This window comes from Pygocentrus nattereri, chromosome 13, assembly GCF_015220715.1.
Source record: "Pygocentrus nattereri isolate fPygNat1 chromosome 13, fPygNat1.pri, whole genome shotgun sequence".
Classification (NCBI taxonomy): domain Eukaryota; kingdom Metazoa; phylum Chordata; class Actinopteri; order Characiformes; family Serrasalmidae; genus Pygocentrus; species Pygocentrus nattereri.
The window spans coordinates 9999026-10013597 of NC_051223.1; the positions used below are offsets into that span (position 1 = coordinate 9999026).

The 14572-nt window shown below is 41.9% G+C and overlaps 1 protein-coding gene across 1 annotated transcript; it reads right to left on the reverse strand.

The window, feature by feature from the left end:
- Window positions 1-367: 367 nt before the first annotated feature.
- Window positions 368-14141, reverse strand: zgc:123217 (uncharacterized protein LOC641414 homolog). The gene is made up of 6 exons (XM_017695028.1): window positions 14020-14141; window positions 12362-12385; window positions 11491-11653; window positions 9957-10225; window positions 7135-7283; window positions 368-837 (listed from the first exon to the last, which is right to left on the reverse strand). The coding sequence occupies exons 1-6, from the start codon at window positions 14072-14074 to the stop codon at window positions 496-498; spliced, it is 1002 nt and encodes a 333-aa protein (XP_017550517.1). The 5' UTR covers window positions 14075-14141; the 3' UTR covers window positions 368-495.
- Window positions 14142-14572: the final 431 nt, after the last annotated feature.

Sequence of the window (14572 nt, forward strand, 5' to 3'; positions counted from 1 at the left end):
AGCTCTCAGCTTCATTATTAGAGCCAGATGAAGGAGAAAAAGGTGAGATGAGCTGCTTTTCCACCATTTACAGGCTTTAACGTCTGTTTGGCGCTGTTGCCAGGGTATCGCTGAATGATGGTGCATGAGCAGTAAAAGAAAAGCACATGAATTCCGATCCGAGGGTTACATTAAGGTCACATGGCCACGAATCGGATATGTGTCCGATCTAGGACCACATATGAAAGTGGCTCAGGTTGGATTTGAAAAGATCAGATTTGTGTCCACACAGCCCTGAAAACATCAGATCTGAGTGACATCAGATTTGTGCCACTTCAGTCTGGGAACAGCCATTGATTTATTTTATAACAAAAAAGTGATTCAAAAGTTCATTCAGCTTTTTATTTAGAAAACGAATGGTTTTTTGTTCATATTCAAGTGATTTCATTTAATTAATTTCTTCATAAATTGTCCTGCAAATGCTGAGAACTTCACACTGCGCAGAGCAGAAGTGGGTCAGTGGACTCCTGAGAAGATGAGCGTAAGGAATGCAAATGGGATGAGGGTGGAGAGGAGGACGAGGAGGCTTGAGAACAGGGAGGCCTTGTGCGTGGCAGCAGCCGAGCTCACTGTAATATTACTACAAACATAGCCGCTGTCTGTGTCGGTGCCGGTGGACGTGAAGGTCACAAAGTTGACGCTGGATCCGGCAGCATTCTGCGTGATCCAGGTTTGGAACTCGGACACACGAGTAAAAACCTCTGGAATTCCTACTGCACAGGGGACTCCAAAACTCGATATACCTGCCTGGACCCAAACAGAGCCCTGCTTACACTGCAGTGGTCCTCCAGAATCACCCTGCACACAGAGAGAGGTGAAATAGGGAGAATGAGTGATGTAATCACCTTAACTCTGAAGTGGGAAGTTACAAACTCAGAATTCCATCATTGGAATTGTTCAGGCTACAAAGTGGGGAAAGCAATATGCTAGCTAGTTAATAAGTTAACATGCTAACAATATGAGGGACAACTTTAATGTCCATTATGTATTTCCCTTCTCAAAACAGCAAACTTTATACTAAACGTACATGGCCAAAAGTATGTGGACAGTTGACCATCACACTTACATGAGCTTGTTGGATGACCCATTCCAAAACCATAAGCACTACTATAGAGTTGCCCTCTCTTTGCGGCTGTAACAGCCTCCACTCTTCTGGGAAGTTTTCCATTTCACATTAATAGCACCCACAGTTGGCTGGGGCAGAACTAGCGGGGCTGAAATTTCACAAACTGACTTGTGGCAGAGGTGGCATCCTATAACAATGTTTAAAGTCACTGAGCTCAGTATGACCTATTCCACTGCTAGTGTTTGTCTATGGAGACTGCAGTGCTATGTGCTTAATTTTGTAGACCTGTTAGCAATGTGCCTGAAACACTTGATAATTAGGATGGATGTCCACATACTTTTGGTAATATAGGGTAGATTTAACCAGCTAATATTGATCTAGAGTAGGTGCTACACTAAATTAAAAAATTAAAATTTATGGTGAGTAACAGAGTAACATCACATGCTGCATTAGCACTTTCTATGCAAAGTAACTAATAGGACCATAGACCTGTGCATGTTATAACCACACCCAGATAGAACTATAACCCTATTAGTATTTACAGGCAGGATAGAACCATACCCTGATAGAACTACAGCACTTTTAGAGTCATACCCTGATAGAACCATAGCCCTATTAGCATTGTAAGCCTCTTAGAATCATACCGATAGAACTGTAGCCTTGTTGGCATTATAGGCCTGGTAGAACCATACCATGATAGAACCATAGCCCTGTTAGCATTATAGGCCTGGTAGAACCATTCCCTGATAGAACCATAGCCCTGTTAGCATTATAGGCCTGGTACAACCATACCCTGATGAAACAATGGCGCTATTAGCATTATAGGCCTGTTAGAACCATACTCTGATGGAACCATAGCCCTGTTAGCATCATAGGCCTGTTAGAACCATACCCCAATGAAACCATATAGCATTTTAGGCCTGTTAGAACCATACCCTGATAGAACCATTGTCCTGTTAGCATTATAGACCCATAAGAACCATAGCCCTCTTAGCATTGTAAGCCTCTTAGAACCATACCGATAGAACTATAGCCCTGTTGGCATTATAGGCCTGGTAGAGCCATACCTGATGGAGCCATAGTCCTGTCAGCATTATAGACCCATAAGAACCATAGCCCTCTTAGCATTGTAAGCCTCTTAGAACCATACCGATAGAACCATAGCCCTGTTAGCATTATAGGCCTGGTAGAACCATACCCTGATGGAACCATAGCCCTGTTAGCATTATAGGCCTGGTAGAACCATACCCTGATGGAACCATAGCCCTGTTAGCATTATAGGCCCATAAGAACCATAGCCCTATTAACATTGTAAGCCTCTTAGAACCATACCGATAGAACTATAGCACTGTTGGCATTATAGGCCTGGTAGAACCATAACCTAATAGAACTATAACCCTATTTGCATTATAGGCATATTATAACCGTACCCTGATAGAACTATAGCCTTGTTGGTATTATAGGCCTGGTAGAACCATACCCTAATAGAACTATAACCATATTAGCATTACAGGCATGATAGAACCATACACTGATAAAACTATAGGCGTTTAGCACTATAGTCCTGTTAGAACCATACCCTGATAGAACCATAGTCCTGTTAGCATAATAGGCCTGTAAGAACCATAGCCCTATTAACATTGTAAGCCTCTTAGAAGCATACAGATAGAACTATAGCCCTGTTGGCATTATAGGCCTGGTAGAACCATACCCTGATAGAACAATAGCCCTGTTAGCATTATAGGCCTGGTAAAACCATACCCTGATGAAACAATGGCCCTGTTAGCATTATAGGCCTGTTAGAACCATATCTTGATGGAACCATAGCCCTGTTAGCATTATAGGTATGTTAGAACCATACCTTGATGAAACCATAGCCCTTTTAGCATTATAGACCTGTTAGAACCATACCTTGATGGAACCATAGCCCTGTTAGTATTATAGGTATGTTAGAACAATGCCTTGATGAAACCACAGCCCTTTTAGCATTATAGGCCTGTTAGAACCATACCTTGATGGAACCATAGCCCTGTTAGCATTATAGGCCTGTTAGAACCATACCTTGATGGAACCATAGCCCTGTTAGCATTATAGGGATGTTAGAACCGTACCTTGATGAAACCATAGCCCTTTTAGCATTATAGGCCTGTTAGAACCATACACTGATGAAACCATATAGCATTATAGGCCTGTTAGAACCATACCCTGATGGAACCATAGGCCTGTTAGAACCATACCCTGATGGAACCATAGCCCCGTTAACATTATAGGCCTGTTAGAACCATACCCTGATGAAACCATAGCCCTGTTAGCATTATAGGCCTGTAAGAACCATACCCTGATAGAACTATAGCCATGTTAGCAATATATCCCTGATATAACCATACCGTGATAGAACCATAGCTCTGTTAGCACTATATGCTGGACAGAACCATACCCTGATAGATCCATAGCTCTGTTAGCACTATATGCCTGATATAACCATACCCTGATAGAACCATAACTCTGTTAGCACTATATGCCTGATATAACCATACCGTGATAGAACCATAGCTCTGTTAGCACTATATGCTGGACAGAACCATACCCTGATAGATCCATAGCTCTGTTAGCACAATATGCCTGATATAACCATACCCTGATAGAACCACAGCTCTGTTAGCACGATATGCCATATAGAACTATAACCCTTTTAGTACTATAGGCCTGATAGAACCATACCCTGTTAGAACTATAACCGTGTTAGCACTATAAGCCTGTTAGCATCACTCCCTTGTGGAACAGTTCAGCGGTGCTGCCAGCTCTTCCGTAAGGATATGGTGAGCATTTCATGGCTGGGCTGTTCTGTTTATATCTCATTAACATCCATCCATCCATCCATCCATCCATCCATTATCTTCCGCTTCTCCGGGGTTCCTCCCTTTCCCCAGCCACTTCCACTAGCTCTCCAAGGGGGATTCCGAGGCGCTCCCAGGCCAGCTGGGCGATATAGTCACGCCAGCGTGTCCTGGGTCTTCCCCGTGGTCTCCTCCCAGGTAGACTTGCCTGTGACACCTCCTGAGGGAGGCGTCCAGGAGGCATCCTAACTAGATCCCCGAACCACCTCAGCTGACTCCTCTCAGTGTGAAGAAGCAGCGGTTCTACTCCGAGTCCCTCCCGGATGACCGAACTTCTCACCCTATCCTATCCTCAATAGGACCACATCATCAGCAGCGATGTGACCCTGAGGTCACCAAACTGGACACGCTCCATCCAATGACTGCGCCTAGAAATTCTATCCATAAAAATTATTAATAGAATCGGTGACAAAGGGCAGCCCTGACGGAGTCCAGCTCTCACTGGGAATGAGTCTGACTTACTGCCGGCCATGCGAACCAAACTCCTGCTTTGTTTGTACAGGGCCTGAATGGATCATAGCAAAGAGCCATGTACCCCGTACTCCCGAAGCACCTCCCACAGAATACCCCGGGGAACACAGTCAAATGCCTTCTCCAGATCCACAAAGCACATGTGGACTGGTTGGGCAAACTCCCATGAACCCTCCAGAATCCTGGAGAGGGTGAAGAGTTGGTCCAGTGTTCCACGACCAGGACGGAACCCACACTGCTCCTCCTGGATCCGAAGTTCAACTATAAGCCGGACTCTCTTCTCCAGTACCCCTGCATAGACCTTACCAGGGAGGCTGAGGAGTGTGATTCCCCTGTAGTTGGAACACACCCTCCGGTCACCTTTTTTAAAAAGAGGCACCACCACCCCAGTCTGCCAATCCAGTGACACCGCCCCCGATGTCCACGCAATGTTGAAAAGGCGTGTCAGCCAAGACAGCCCCAAAACATCCAGAGCCTTGAGGAACTCAGGGCGGATCTCATCCACCCCTGGAGCCTTGCCACCAAGGAGCTTCTTAACTACCTTAGCGACTTCGGCCTCAGTAATGGACAAGCCTATTCCCATGTCCCCAGACTCTGCCTCCTCACCGGAGAACGTGTCGGTGGGATTGAGAATGTCCTCAAAGTATTCCTTCCACCGCCCAATGACGACTTCAGTCGAAGTCAGCAGCACACCATCTCCGCTATATACAGTGCTAGTGGTACACTGCTTTCCACTTCTGAGTCGCCTGACGGTTTGCCAGAATCTTTTCGGAGCCGACTTAAAGTCACTTTCCAAGGCCTCACCAAACTCCTCCCATACACGGGTTTTTGCCTTGGCGACGACTGAAGCCGCAGATCGCTTGGTACCTGCCAGCTGCCTCTGGTGTCCCTCAGGCCAACCATGCCTGGTAGGACTCCTTCTTCAGCTTGACGGCATCTCTCACCTGGGGTGTCCACCACCAGGTTCGAGGATTACCGCCCCGACAAACACCAACTACCTTACGACCACAGCTACAGTCAGCCGCTTCAACAATGGAGGAACGGAACATGGCCCATTCTGAGTCAATGTCCCCCACCTCCCCCGATATCTGGTCAAAGTTCTGACAGAGGTGTGAGTTGAAGATCAATCTGACAGGTTCTTCTGCCAGACGTTCCCAGCAAACCCTCACTATACATTTGGGCTTGCCTGGTCTGACCGGCATATTTCCCCACCACCTGATCCAACTCACCACCAGGTGGTGATCAGTTGACAGCTCAGCTCCTCTCTTTACCCGAGTGTCCAAAACACATGGCCGCAAGTCCGATGACACGACTACAAAGTCAATCATTGAACTGCGGCCTAGGGTGTCCTGGTGCCATGTGCACTTATGGACATCCTTGTGTTAAAACATGGTGTTCGTGATGGACAAACTGTGGTTTGCACAGAAGTCCAAAAACTGAACACCACTCGGGTTCAGATCAGAGAGGCCATTCCTCCCAATCACACCCCTCCAGGTCTCACTGTCATTGCCCATGTGAGCGTTAAAGTCCCCCAGTAGGACAATAGAGTCTCCAGGAGGAGCACTTTCAAGCACCCTTTCCAAGGACTCTAAGAAGGCTGGGTACGCTGAACTGCTGTTCGGTGCATAAGCACAGACAGCAGCCAGGACCCGTTCCTCAACCTTAAGGCGTAGGGAAGCTACCCTCTCGTCCACCGGAGAAAACCCCAACATACAGGCACCGAGTCGAGGGGCTATGAGAAAGCCCACACCTGCCCGCCGCCTCTCACCATGGGCAACTCCAGAAAAGAATAAAGTCCAGCCCCTCTCAAGGAGATTGGACCCAGAGCAAAAGCTGTGTGTTGAGGTGAGCCCGACTATATCTAGCCGGTATCTCTCAACCTCGCGCACCAACTCAGGCTCCTTCCCCGCCAGTGAGGTAACGTTCCAAGTTCCAAAAGCCAGTTTCAGTAACCGAGGATCAGAACGCCAAGGCCCACGCCTTCGGACACTGCCCGATCCACAAAGCACCGAACCCCTACTACTGCCCCTCCCATTGGTGGTGGGTCGATGGGAGGAGGGACTCATGTAACTCCTTCGGGCTGGGCCCGGCCGGGCACCATGAGTAAATGCCCGGCCACCAGACGCTCGCTGGCGAGCCCCTCCCCCAGGCCTGGCTCCAGGGTGGGGCCCCGGTAACCCTGTTCCAGGCAGGGTACACAAATCCTGTTCTTGTCTTTTCATAGGGGTTATTATCTCATTAACAGTGGACATTTATTAATAATTTGGAAAATATGAGTTACTGATCTTACACAGTCAAGGACGTGTATTTTAGTGTGTCTGAATTGTAACATTCATTTCATTTTTACTGACTTAATTAATTAGAATTTATTTTCATGCTACAACTTTTACATTTACATCGACAAACTCTTTAAAGGGGAATTCAACCAGTTTTTTAAAGTTTCTGTATAATTCAACAGTTGAAATGTAAACACAGTCATTCTGTGTGGTTGGATGTGATGGGCGATTTTCTCAACACATTTTCACATGATGACATATTTTTAACAAAGCTGTGTTAACAAACCACATGTGAAGATTTCTGTAAGGGTTCACTGATGTTTATTTCCTCAAGACTGTTCAGATTATTTGCAGTTTCTCTGTGATCTGCCTGGTTGAAACTTACCTGGCAAATGCCTTTGCCCTTTGTCCCAGCACAAATCATCTGAGCTGTGATAACAGTGTCCTCTACTGCCCTGTACATGCACGTGCACTCCCTGGTGCCCATGACTGGGATCTTGACCTCCTGAAGAGTTTGAGGAGCCGGTAAAGAAACTGGCAAAAAGACAGAGTGAGTGGGTCAGTCAGTGGGTGAGTGAGTCAGTGAGAAAGTGGGTGTATAAATGAATGAGAACATGGAAAATTTTAGATGCTGACACCTGTAAACAGGACAGTTGTTGTCCAAAGATTAAGGCCCTCGTCGAACACCCACATAAACAAGTCTGTCATTTGAAGCCTTTTTTTTATTTACAGTGTTTGTTTCTATTGACATGACAAGACAGTAGTTTGTGGAGAGCCTACATTTTTCAGTTGCAGTTGTGGCTACGGACACCAGTCTTAAAGACGAACTTCACTCATTTCTAATAGCACAGTTAAACAGTTAAGATGTAAACAGTGTCGTTCAGAGCGGTTTGGTGTGAAACACTCTGTTCTAGAGATGCTTACACAGTCATAACTGTTCACAGTGGTGGTGATAGGAACCAGACATCTGAAGAGTGTAATGTCTCACAGCTCCCACACAAATTATTATGAATACATTACTTGATGTCTGAGATGTTGTTTTATGTTGTTTTGAAATATGGTTATGGTCTAAAACATAAAATAAATAAATATTTTACATAAGCACAATGTTTAAACAAATGTATGTTTTCAATTTATGCTTTCAATTTACACACACGCATATATATATATATATATATATATATATATATATATATATATATATATATATATATATATATACACACACTCACACACACACACACACACACACAAACACACACACAAACACATTTAGCTGTTGTCGGATCAAAACCTCGTATCTCCAAAACAGTAACTTTGCAGTAGAAGGAAAAAACATACTTTACTTTTAATGTAAGTCAATGGAACCATATATATATATATATATATATATATATATATATATATACACACACACACTTTTTAAAAATATACTGTATATACATTCATGGTGAAGGGATACATGCAGGGTGTTGTGAGGAAAAAAAGTCCCTGAAGAAAACTTTTTATTTCAGATTTTTCATTATTTTCCATCATCATCATTCTATATAAACTCAGAAGAGTTGTGTAGGTTCTCTGTTGGTCCTGGATGGTGAATAAAATGTCTATATCTGTGTTGTAGTCATGGCGAAATCTGTGTCTGTGCAATTAACCACTTCATGCTGAATCCAAATGACTTTGTTAACATCTCAATAATTGAATTATGCAGAAATTTTGAGATTCCCCTTTAAAGAGAGACATCACAGTTAAAGCTGTTTTCTATTTATAACGATCTGTAAATTTATTGCTCACCTTTGGAACCTTGAAGAGAATGTTTTTAGCTGATGCCACTCATCACAATCATCATAACCCAATGTGTGCCAGAACAGCACAAATCAGTATTCCATGATAATAAAGAACTTCTGGTTTGCACTGCATTGGTACAACAGGATTAATCGAGTTACGCTACCTGTCCAAAAGTATTTAGACAGCCCTTCTATCAAGTGAGTACTGTGAAGCAGGGTTTCTCAAACATTGAGTCGCAGACCAGAAGTGGGCCGCAAAGCACCCTTTGGTGGTCCATAGTGGGCTGGTGATGCCACTTTGTCTCAAAAATCAATGAAAAAATAATTGATTTAAACAATGGTAAAAGAAATATAACATGTTTTCAGACTGTATACAATGTTAATACAAGTCAAATGAAAACACACTCCCCTGACATTCCACTTCACTTCTCAGTCACATTTCATTTGGATGGTCCCCTATAGATCCTCTACAGAGACTTATATTCATCATGAAATTTACACACAATGTAAAGAGCAGCAGGAATTTTCAAATTATGTCAAAAAGTGAAAAATAAAAATGGAGATACGAGGTTTTGTTCCAGCATTAGAAAGATGCACATGCATGTATTGCTGTGATGACTTAGCCCTGAAATTCTGTAAGTAGAAATATGTTTGTATGTTTGTTTGTGTCATCAATTCAGCTTTGACTCCTGGAAACCATTTGGATGATGTTCCTCCAACAAACATTAACAAACTTTCTGGTGATGATCAGTTGATCAACTACATTATGGTTTATTATTTAGGTTTAGGGTTAGATTTAATACATTCTTTCACGCTAAACTTCAAGTTCAATTCAATTTAATGGATATTTAGTTGAATGTTACTTAAAGATATACTGAGAATGTACAGAGAATCTACAGTGGACCATCCAAAAGAAGCTTTACCCTCTATTTTTGATGTTTTTCAGTTTTTGACATAATTTGAAAATTCCTGTTACCTTTTACATTCTTTGTAAATTACATGATGAATGGACCAACAGAAACCACCCAAAATGACTTGGTAAAAATTCTGGTTCCATTGACTTACATTAGAAGACTTACATGGAAGTTTTTTTCCTCTCCTGTAAAGTTACCATTTTGGAGAGGTTTTATTCTGACAGCAGTGATATGTTAGCCTAATCTTTTGATATTTCATGTTCTCTGATATGTGTTGTGTATTGCAGGAGTTTCAACTGTACTGAAAATTTCCCAGAGTTCTGTTTGCTTGTGGTCTTTCGTGCTTTGTAGTGATAAGTAGGCCTTGAGGTGGAAAACTTTGAGAGCCCCTGCTTTAAAGTCCAGAGGTTAATTTTTCTAATCTCCTTAGAAATGCATTGCCAATAGAGTAGCTAGAGTAACATCATCACCATGGAAATTTTCAGTTATCCTCCTTATCTCAATCTCACCATCCTTGCCGATGTTGCCCCAGCCTGTGGCCCAGCAGGAGGTGGCGTTGTAGAAGGTGCTGGAATTAGCCGCCAGGCAGATGGGCCGGATGTAGTCTGTGAAGTCGACGGACACGCTCAGCCTCATCAGGCTGACGTCGTTGTCGTACAGGGTGTTGTTGTAGTTGGGGTGGACAATAATGGCCTGGATGCTCCGGCTCACTTCATTGGGGTTTGATCCGCTCTGTTTCTGCCTTCCCAGGTATAGTGTCCACTTGCTAATGTCTGTGCTGATGTGAAGGACAGGACACAGTCAAATCTTCTGTGTTAAAAGAATATTCCACAGTTTTTTAAACTGATCTGCTTATGTTTTTATTGTACCATCGATTTATTTAAGTTTGCTGAATTCTGTGAATAAATATTAAAGCTTTAAATGATTCCGAGCAATTAGTTTGACTCTGAGTTTGACAGTCCCTTCAGCGGATGTGAGGCTGAGAGCACTTCAAAAGTTAATGAAGTGCTAAAGCACTGCACTTTGGGTCTTACGCAATCTTCAGTGAAACGGAGGAACAGAAGAAGGAAGTATTCTTTGACAATTCTCGTTTTATGAGTGCATTAAAAACGCTATAACACATTTATAACTAAATCAGGGCAAATGTTACTGAACACATAAACTCTGTGCAGTCAGAATACCTGGAAGTGCCAACAGCAGGCTAACATAGGAGAGCCACTGAACTCACAACACTACACTTAACCACCATTAACAGCTAACGATAAGGCGAATCGCACACGGAGCACAAGTTTATCACTACTATAAGAAAAAAACCTCGAATCTTCAAAATGGTAACTTTACAGGAGAAGGAAAAATGTGCTTAACTTTTAATGTAAGTCAATGGAACCAGACGATCAATAGGCATTTTCAAATGGAAAAACGATAAAAATGGAGATGAGGTTTTGTTCCAGCATTAGAAATATGCAAATGTATATATTGCTTCACATCCAAAATATGTGCAAAATATGGCACTGTATGTGATGACTTAGCCCTTAAATTCCATATGTAGAAGTATATATATGTCTGTATGTTTGTTTGTTTGTTTGTTTGTGCCGTCAAGTCAGCTTTGACTCCTGGAAACCATTTGGATGATGTTCCTCCAAACTTGATTCCTTCATCCTCCTCCAAGCATAATAGTCATAATTTCCTATGAACTAGCTCTTCTTATAATCTGTTCAAAATAACTTGCACATGTGAACATGATGTTCACGTGATGTGAGATGAGTGTCCACATTCTTTTGGCCATGTTATGTCAGCTCAGAGAACCATCTGAATGCTTAAACGGCTCTTTGAAGTAAGTAAATAGATCATCTCTTTGATGGACAACTGGTTATTTCTGTAAAAGAACCTTTTACAAATGGGTCTGTATAGCACCCACATCATAGAATGTTTTTGCTACTACATAGGAGTGGTTCTCAAATGTTCCTCAGGCCCCCTGAATGGTCCAGAGGTTTGGATCAAGCAAATATGTAATATGTAATTAAAGAACCGGCCTACACTCACGATATGATGCAGTGAGCAGCACTGAGGACCCAGTCTTGGTGGATAAGCGTTCCTCCACAGATGTGTCTGCCTAAGTAGTGGATGCTGACCTGCCATGGCCAGTTCCCCACCGGAGCGTTAGCACCTCCTACAACACGGGTGTTCAGAGGGGCAACCCCACAGTCTGAGAGAAAGCAGGGGCAACATTGATCGGTGAGAAGTTACCACAATCCACAACTATCACTGCTGTAGAACTACAGGTATAATGTCTGTAAATACATCCACAGTTTTTATAATCTTTATAATTTATTTCGACTTCATGGTCAACTGTGTTCCCTCAGATCCAGCCATGCACTGTAGAAGCCCGTTCTCACAAGATAGAGAATTTTCTTCTTCTCTTTTTCTGACAGTAGTGTGTCATTATTTTGACTTTGTATCTCAAAATAATGACTCACAAGCTCAAAATAATGACTTAATAAATTGCAAGAAAGTAAAGGATTGTTTCACAGCAGTCATTTCAAAATACTAGGGCAAAATTAAGAGACAATTGGTCATTATTTTGAGACACTTAAGTACAAATTTTGAGAAAATAAATAATTATTTAAAGACACTAAGTATAAATTTTGAGAATCTAAGTTATTAGTTATTTCACTTTGTCATTAACTTTGTGAGTTATTATTTTGAGATACTAAGTCATTTTATTTTTCTTTTCAAGGTTAAAATGTTGAGATAATAAGTCAAATTTTGAGAATTTTTTCATTATTTTTAGATACTAAATAATAATTTTGAGAAAATATGTAATTATTAACAGACACTATATATAAGTTATTATTGAGTTAGTTATGAATTATTATTGAGTTGAATCAGAACTGAAACAAGTCTGAGATCTTACTGTTTGTAGTCTGTGTGTTTGAGTCTGTGGGAGAAAAACAAAGAGAAGTATTACATATTAAATATAAACTGAGAAAAGACTGGAAATCAGCACCTCTACCCTCTGATTCTCTAGGTTGACTTGATGACTTGACTAAAAGTATTCAAAGGGGAATTCCAAGTTTCTCAGTGTGTGAGATGCAATCAGATTGATTCAGAGCGGTTTGGTGTGAAATGGTTCAGATGTCTTTACAGTGGTGGTGATTTGAACCAGGGGTCGCCATGACTACAACACAGATATAGACATTTTATTTACTATACAGAACCACCAGTGAACCTACACAAGTCTTCCAAGATCATATGGAATGTTGATGATGGAAAATAGCAGAAAATCTGACCACTGTTTGGAGTATTTTGCCTCCTACATGTATTCATCCACCATGAATGGATATGTGTGAGGACCAAAATGGTCTCAAAACTATCATAAAAAAGTGTCTCAGTCATCAGGCAGTGAATTCATAACTGTATATGTAATAACTTTCTGTGAGGGAGCTTTTAGAGGTGGACGTTTGCGGCCACGTGGTACAGAAGCATTAGCTGAGTGTGCTAATGTTACTCCTCTTAATAAACAGACACATGGTGGCTATTAATATTAGTAATATAATCACTTGTAGGTAGTTTGACCAGAGGAGGATGGGTCCCCCCTGGTGAGCCTGGTTCCTCCCAAGGTTTCTTCCTCAGTTCTGAGGGAGTTTTTCCTTGCCACTGTTGCCCCTGGCTTGCCCACCAGGGGGTTTCTGTACATTCTTACAGTCCTGTTGAAACACTGTCTTTTTCGAAATTCTGTAAAGCTGCTTTGTGACAACATCCGTTGTAAAAAGCGCTATACAAATAAATTTGATTTGATTTGATTTGACATGGTCAGCCCTGTCTCCTCATTATCGACCACCATCACTGTAATATTTCATCATCAACATTAACACAGGAAGGTGATCAAAGGAGTGGTGGAGTTTGAGTCGGCAGCATCTGAGATTTTTAAAACGCAGAGTTGGAAGAGAAAAACATCTCCCAGTGAAAGCCGCATTTTACAGTAGAAATAAATGGAGCTCATTATGCTGGTAATGAACTATGCTGCCTGACTCAGCCACCTAAAAACCATAGAAACGGACCTTAAACAGAAGTGAGGACCCTGCTGGGGTTCATCCTAAAGCTAGGACAGGATTTAGGAGGTTTAGTCTAGTTAGGATGTTGGTGTGATGCTGTTTTCTCATCTAGAGTTAATGATGAGATTATGGAGTTAATGAGATTATGAAGTATCTATTCTGGAATAGATACTGTCTGAAATTCTCTGGGTTTGTGAAAGACGCTATATAAATTTAACTTTGCTTTGGGCCTGCTGGCCGGCCCACGGCTTAGTAAGGGGTTAAATCTTAACCATTTCATTATCATTATGCACAAATTTTGAAAGATCAGTGGAATTCCCCTTCAACATCTTACTCAAGTCCTGTGGTTTTGATCCCATTCTGGAATTTTAGTGGCATCAAAAAAGAAGGAAGGCAAAATCTCTCTACAGACAAAAAAACCTAAAGCCACCTTGCCTTATACAGTCTATCCATATGCTTCCCTACAGACAGTGTGATTGTCATTAGGTCTAGTGCACAGACATGATCATCAGCTTACCTTCAGCAGACAGCAGTAAGATGGTGAAGTATAGTGAGATGAGAGAGAGTTCCATGGCTAAGTGTGACCATAACAGGGGAGAAGGACGTCACTCTCCCACTGTCGTCTGTGCTAAGGGCGGATTCTGTCTCTGGAGTTCTATGTTTTGGATACATCACAGCAGGAAGACAGGTCTTTCTTGTTCTGTCATGCTGAAAGTTCACTTACGGTTATGCTTAAAAATGAAACCACCACAATAGACCACACCCATTTCATTACTTACATAAAAAAGTATTTTAAAAGTATTTGGAGGCTGTGTTGGGAAACAAAATGTCAAACCGAGTGGCATTAGTTCTAAACAGACTATTTTAAGACACAGAGAAATTCATCATATGAAAATAAATGCACATCAATTTGTTTATTAAACACATTTGAAAATGTATGAACATATCCAAAATCCTGTCTTTACTGTCTGTAATGAATTTGTATTCTAGTTTCTCAATTTTAAATTTGATCAAATGAAGCTTTAACTTGACAAAAGCGAGTGTTGTAGGTGTTGATAATGTGTGAAAGT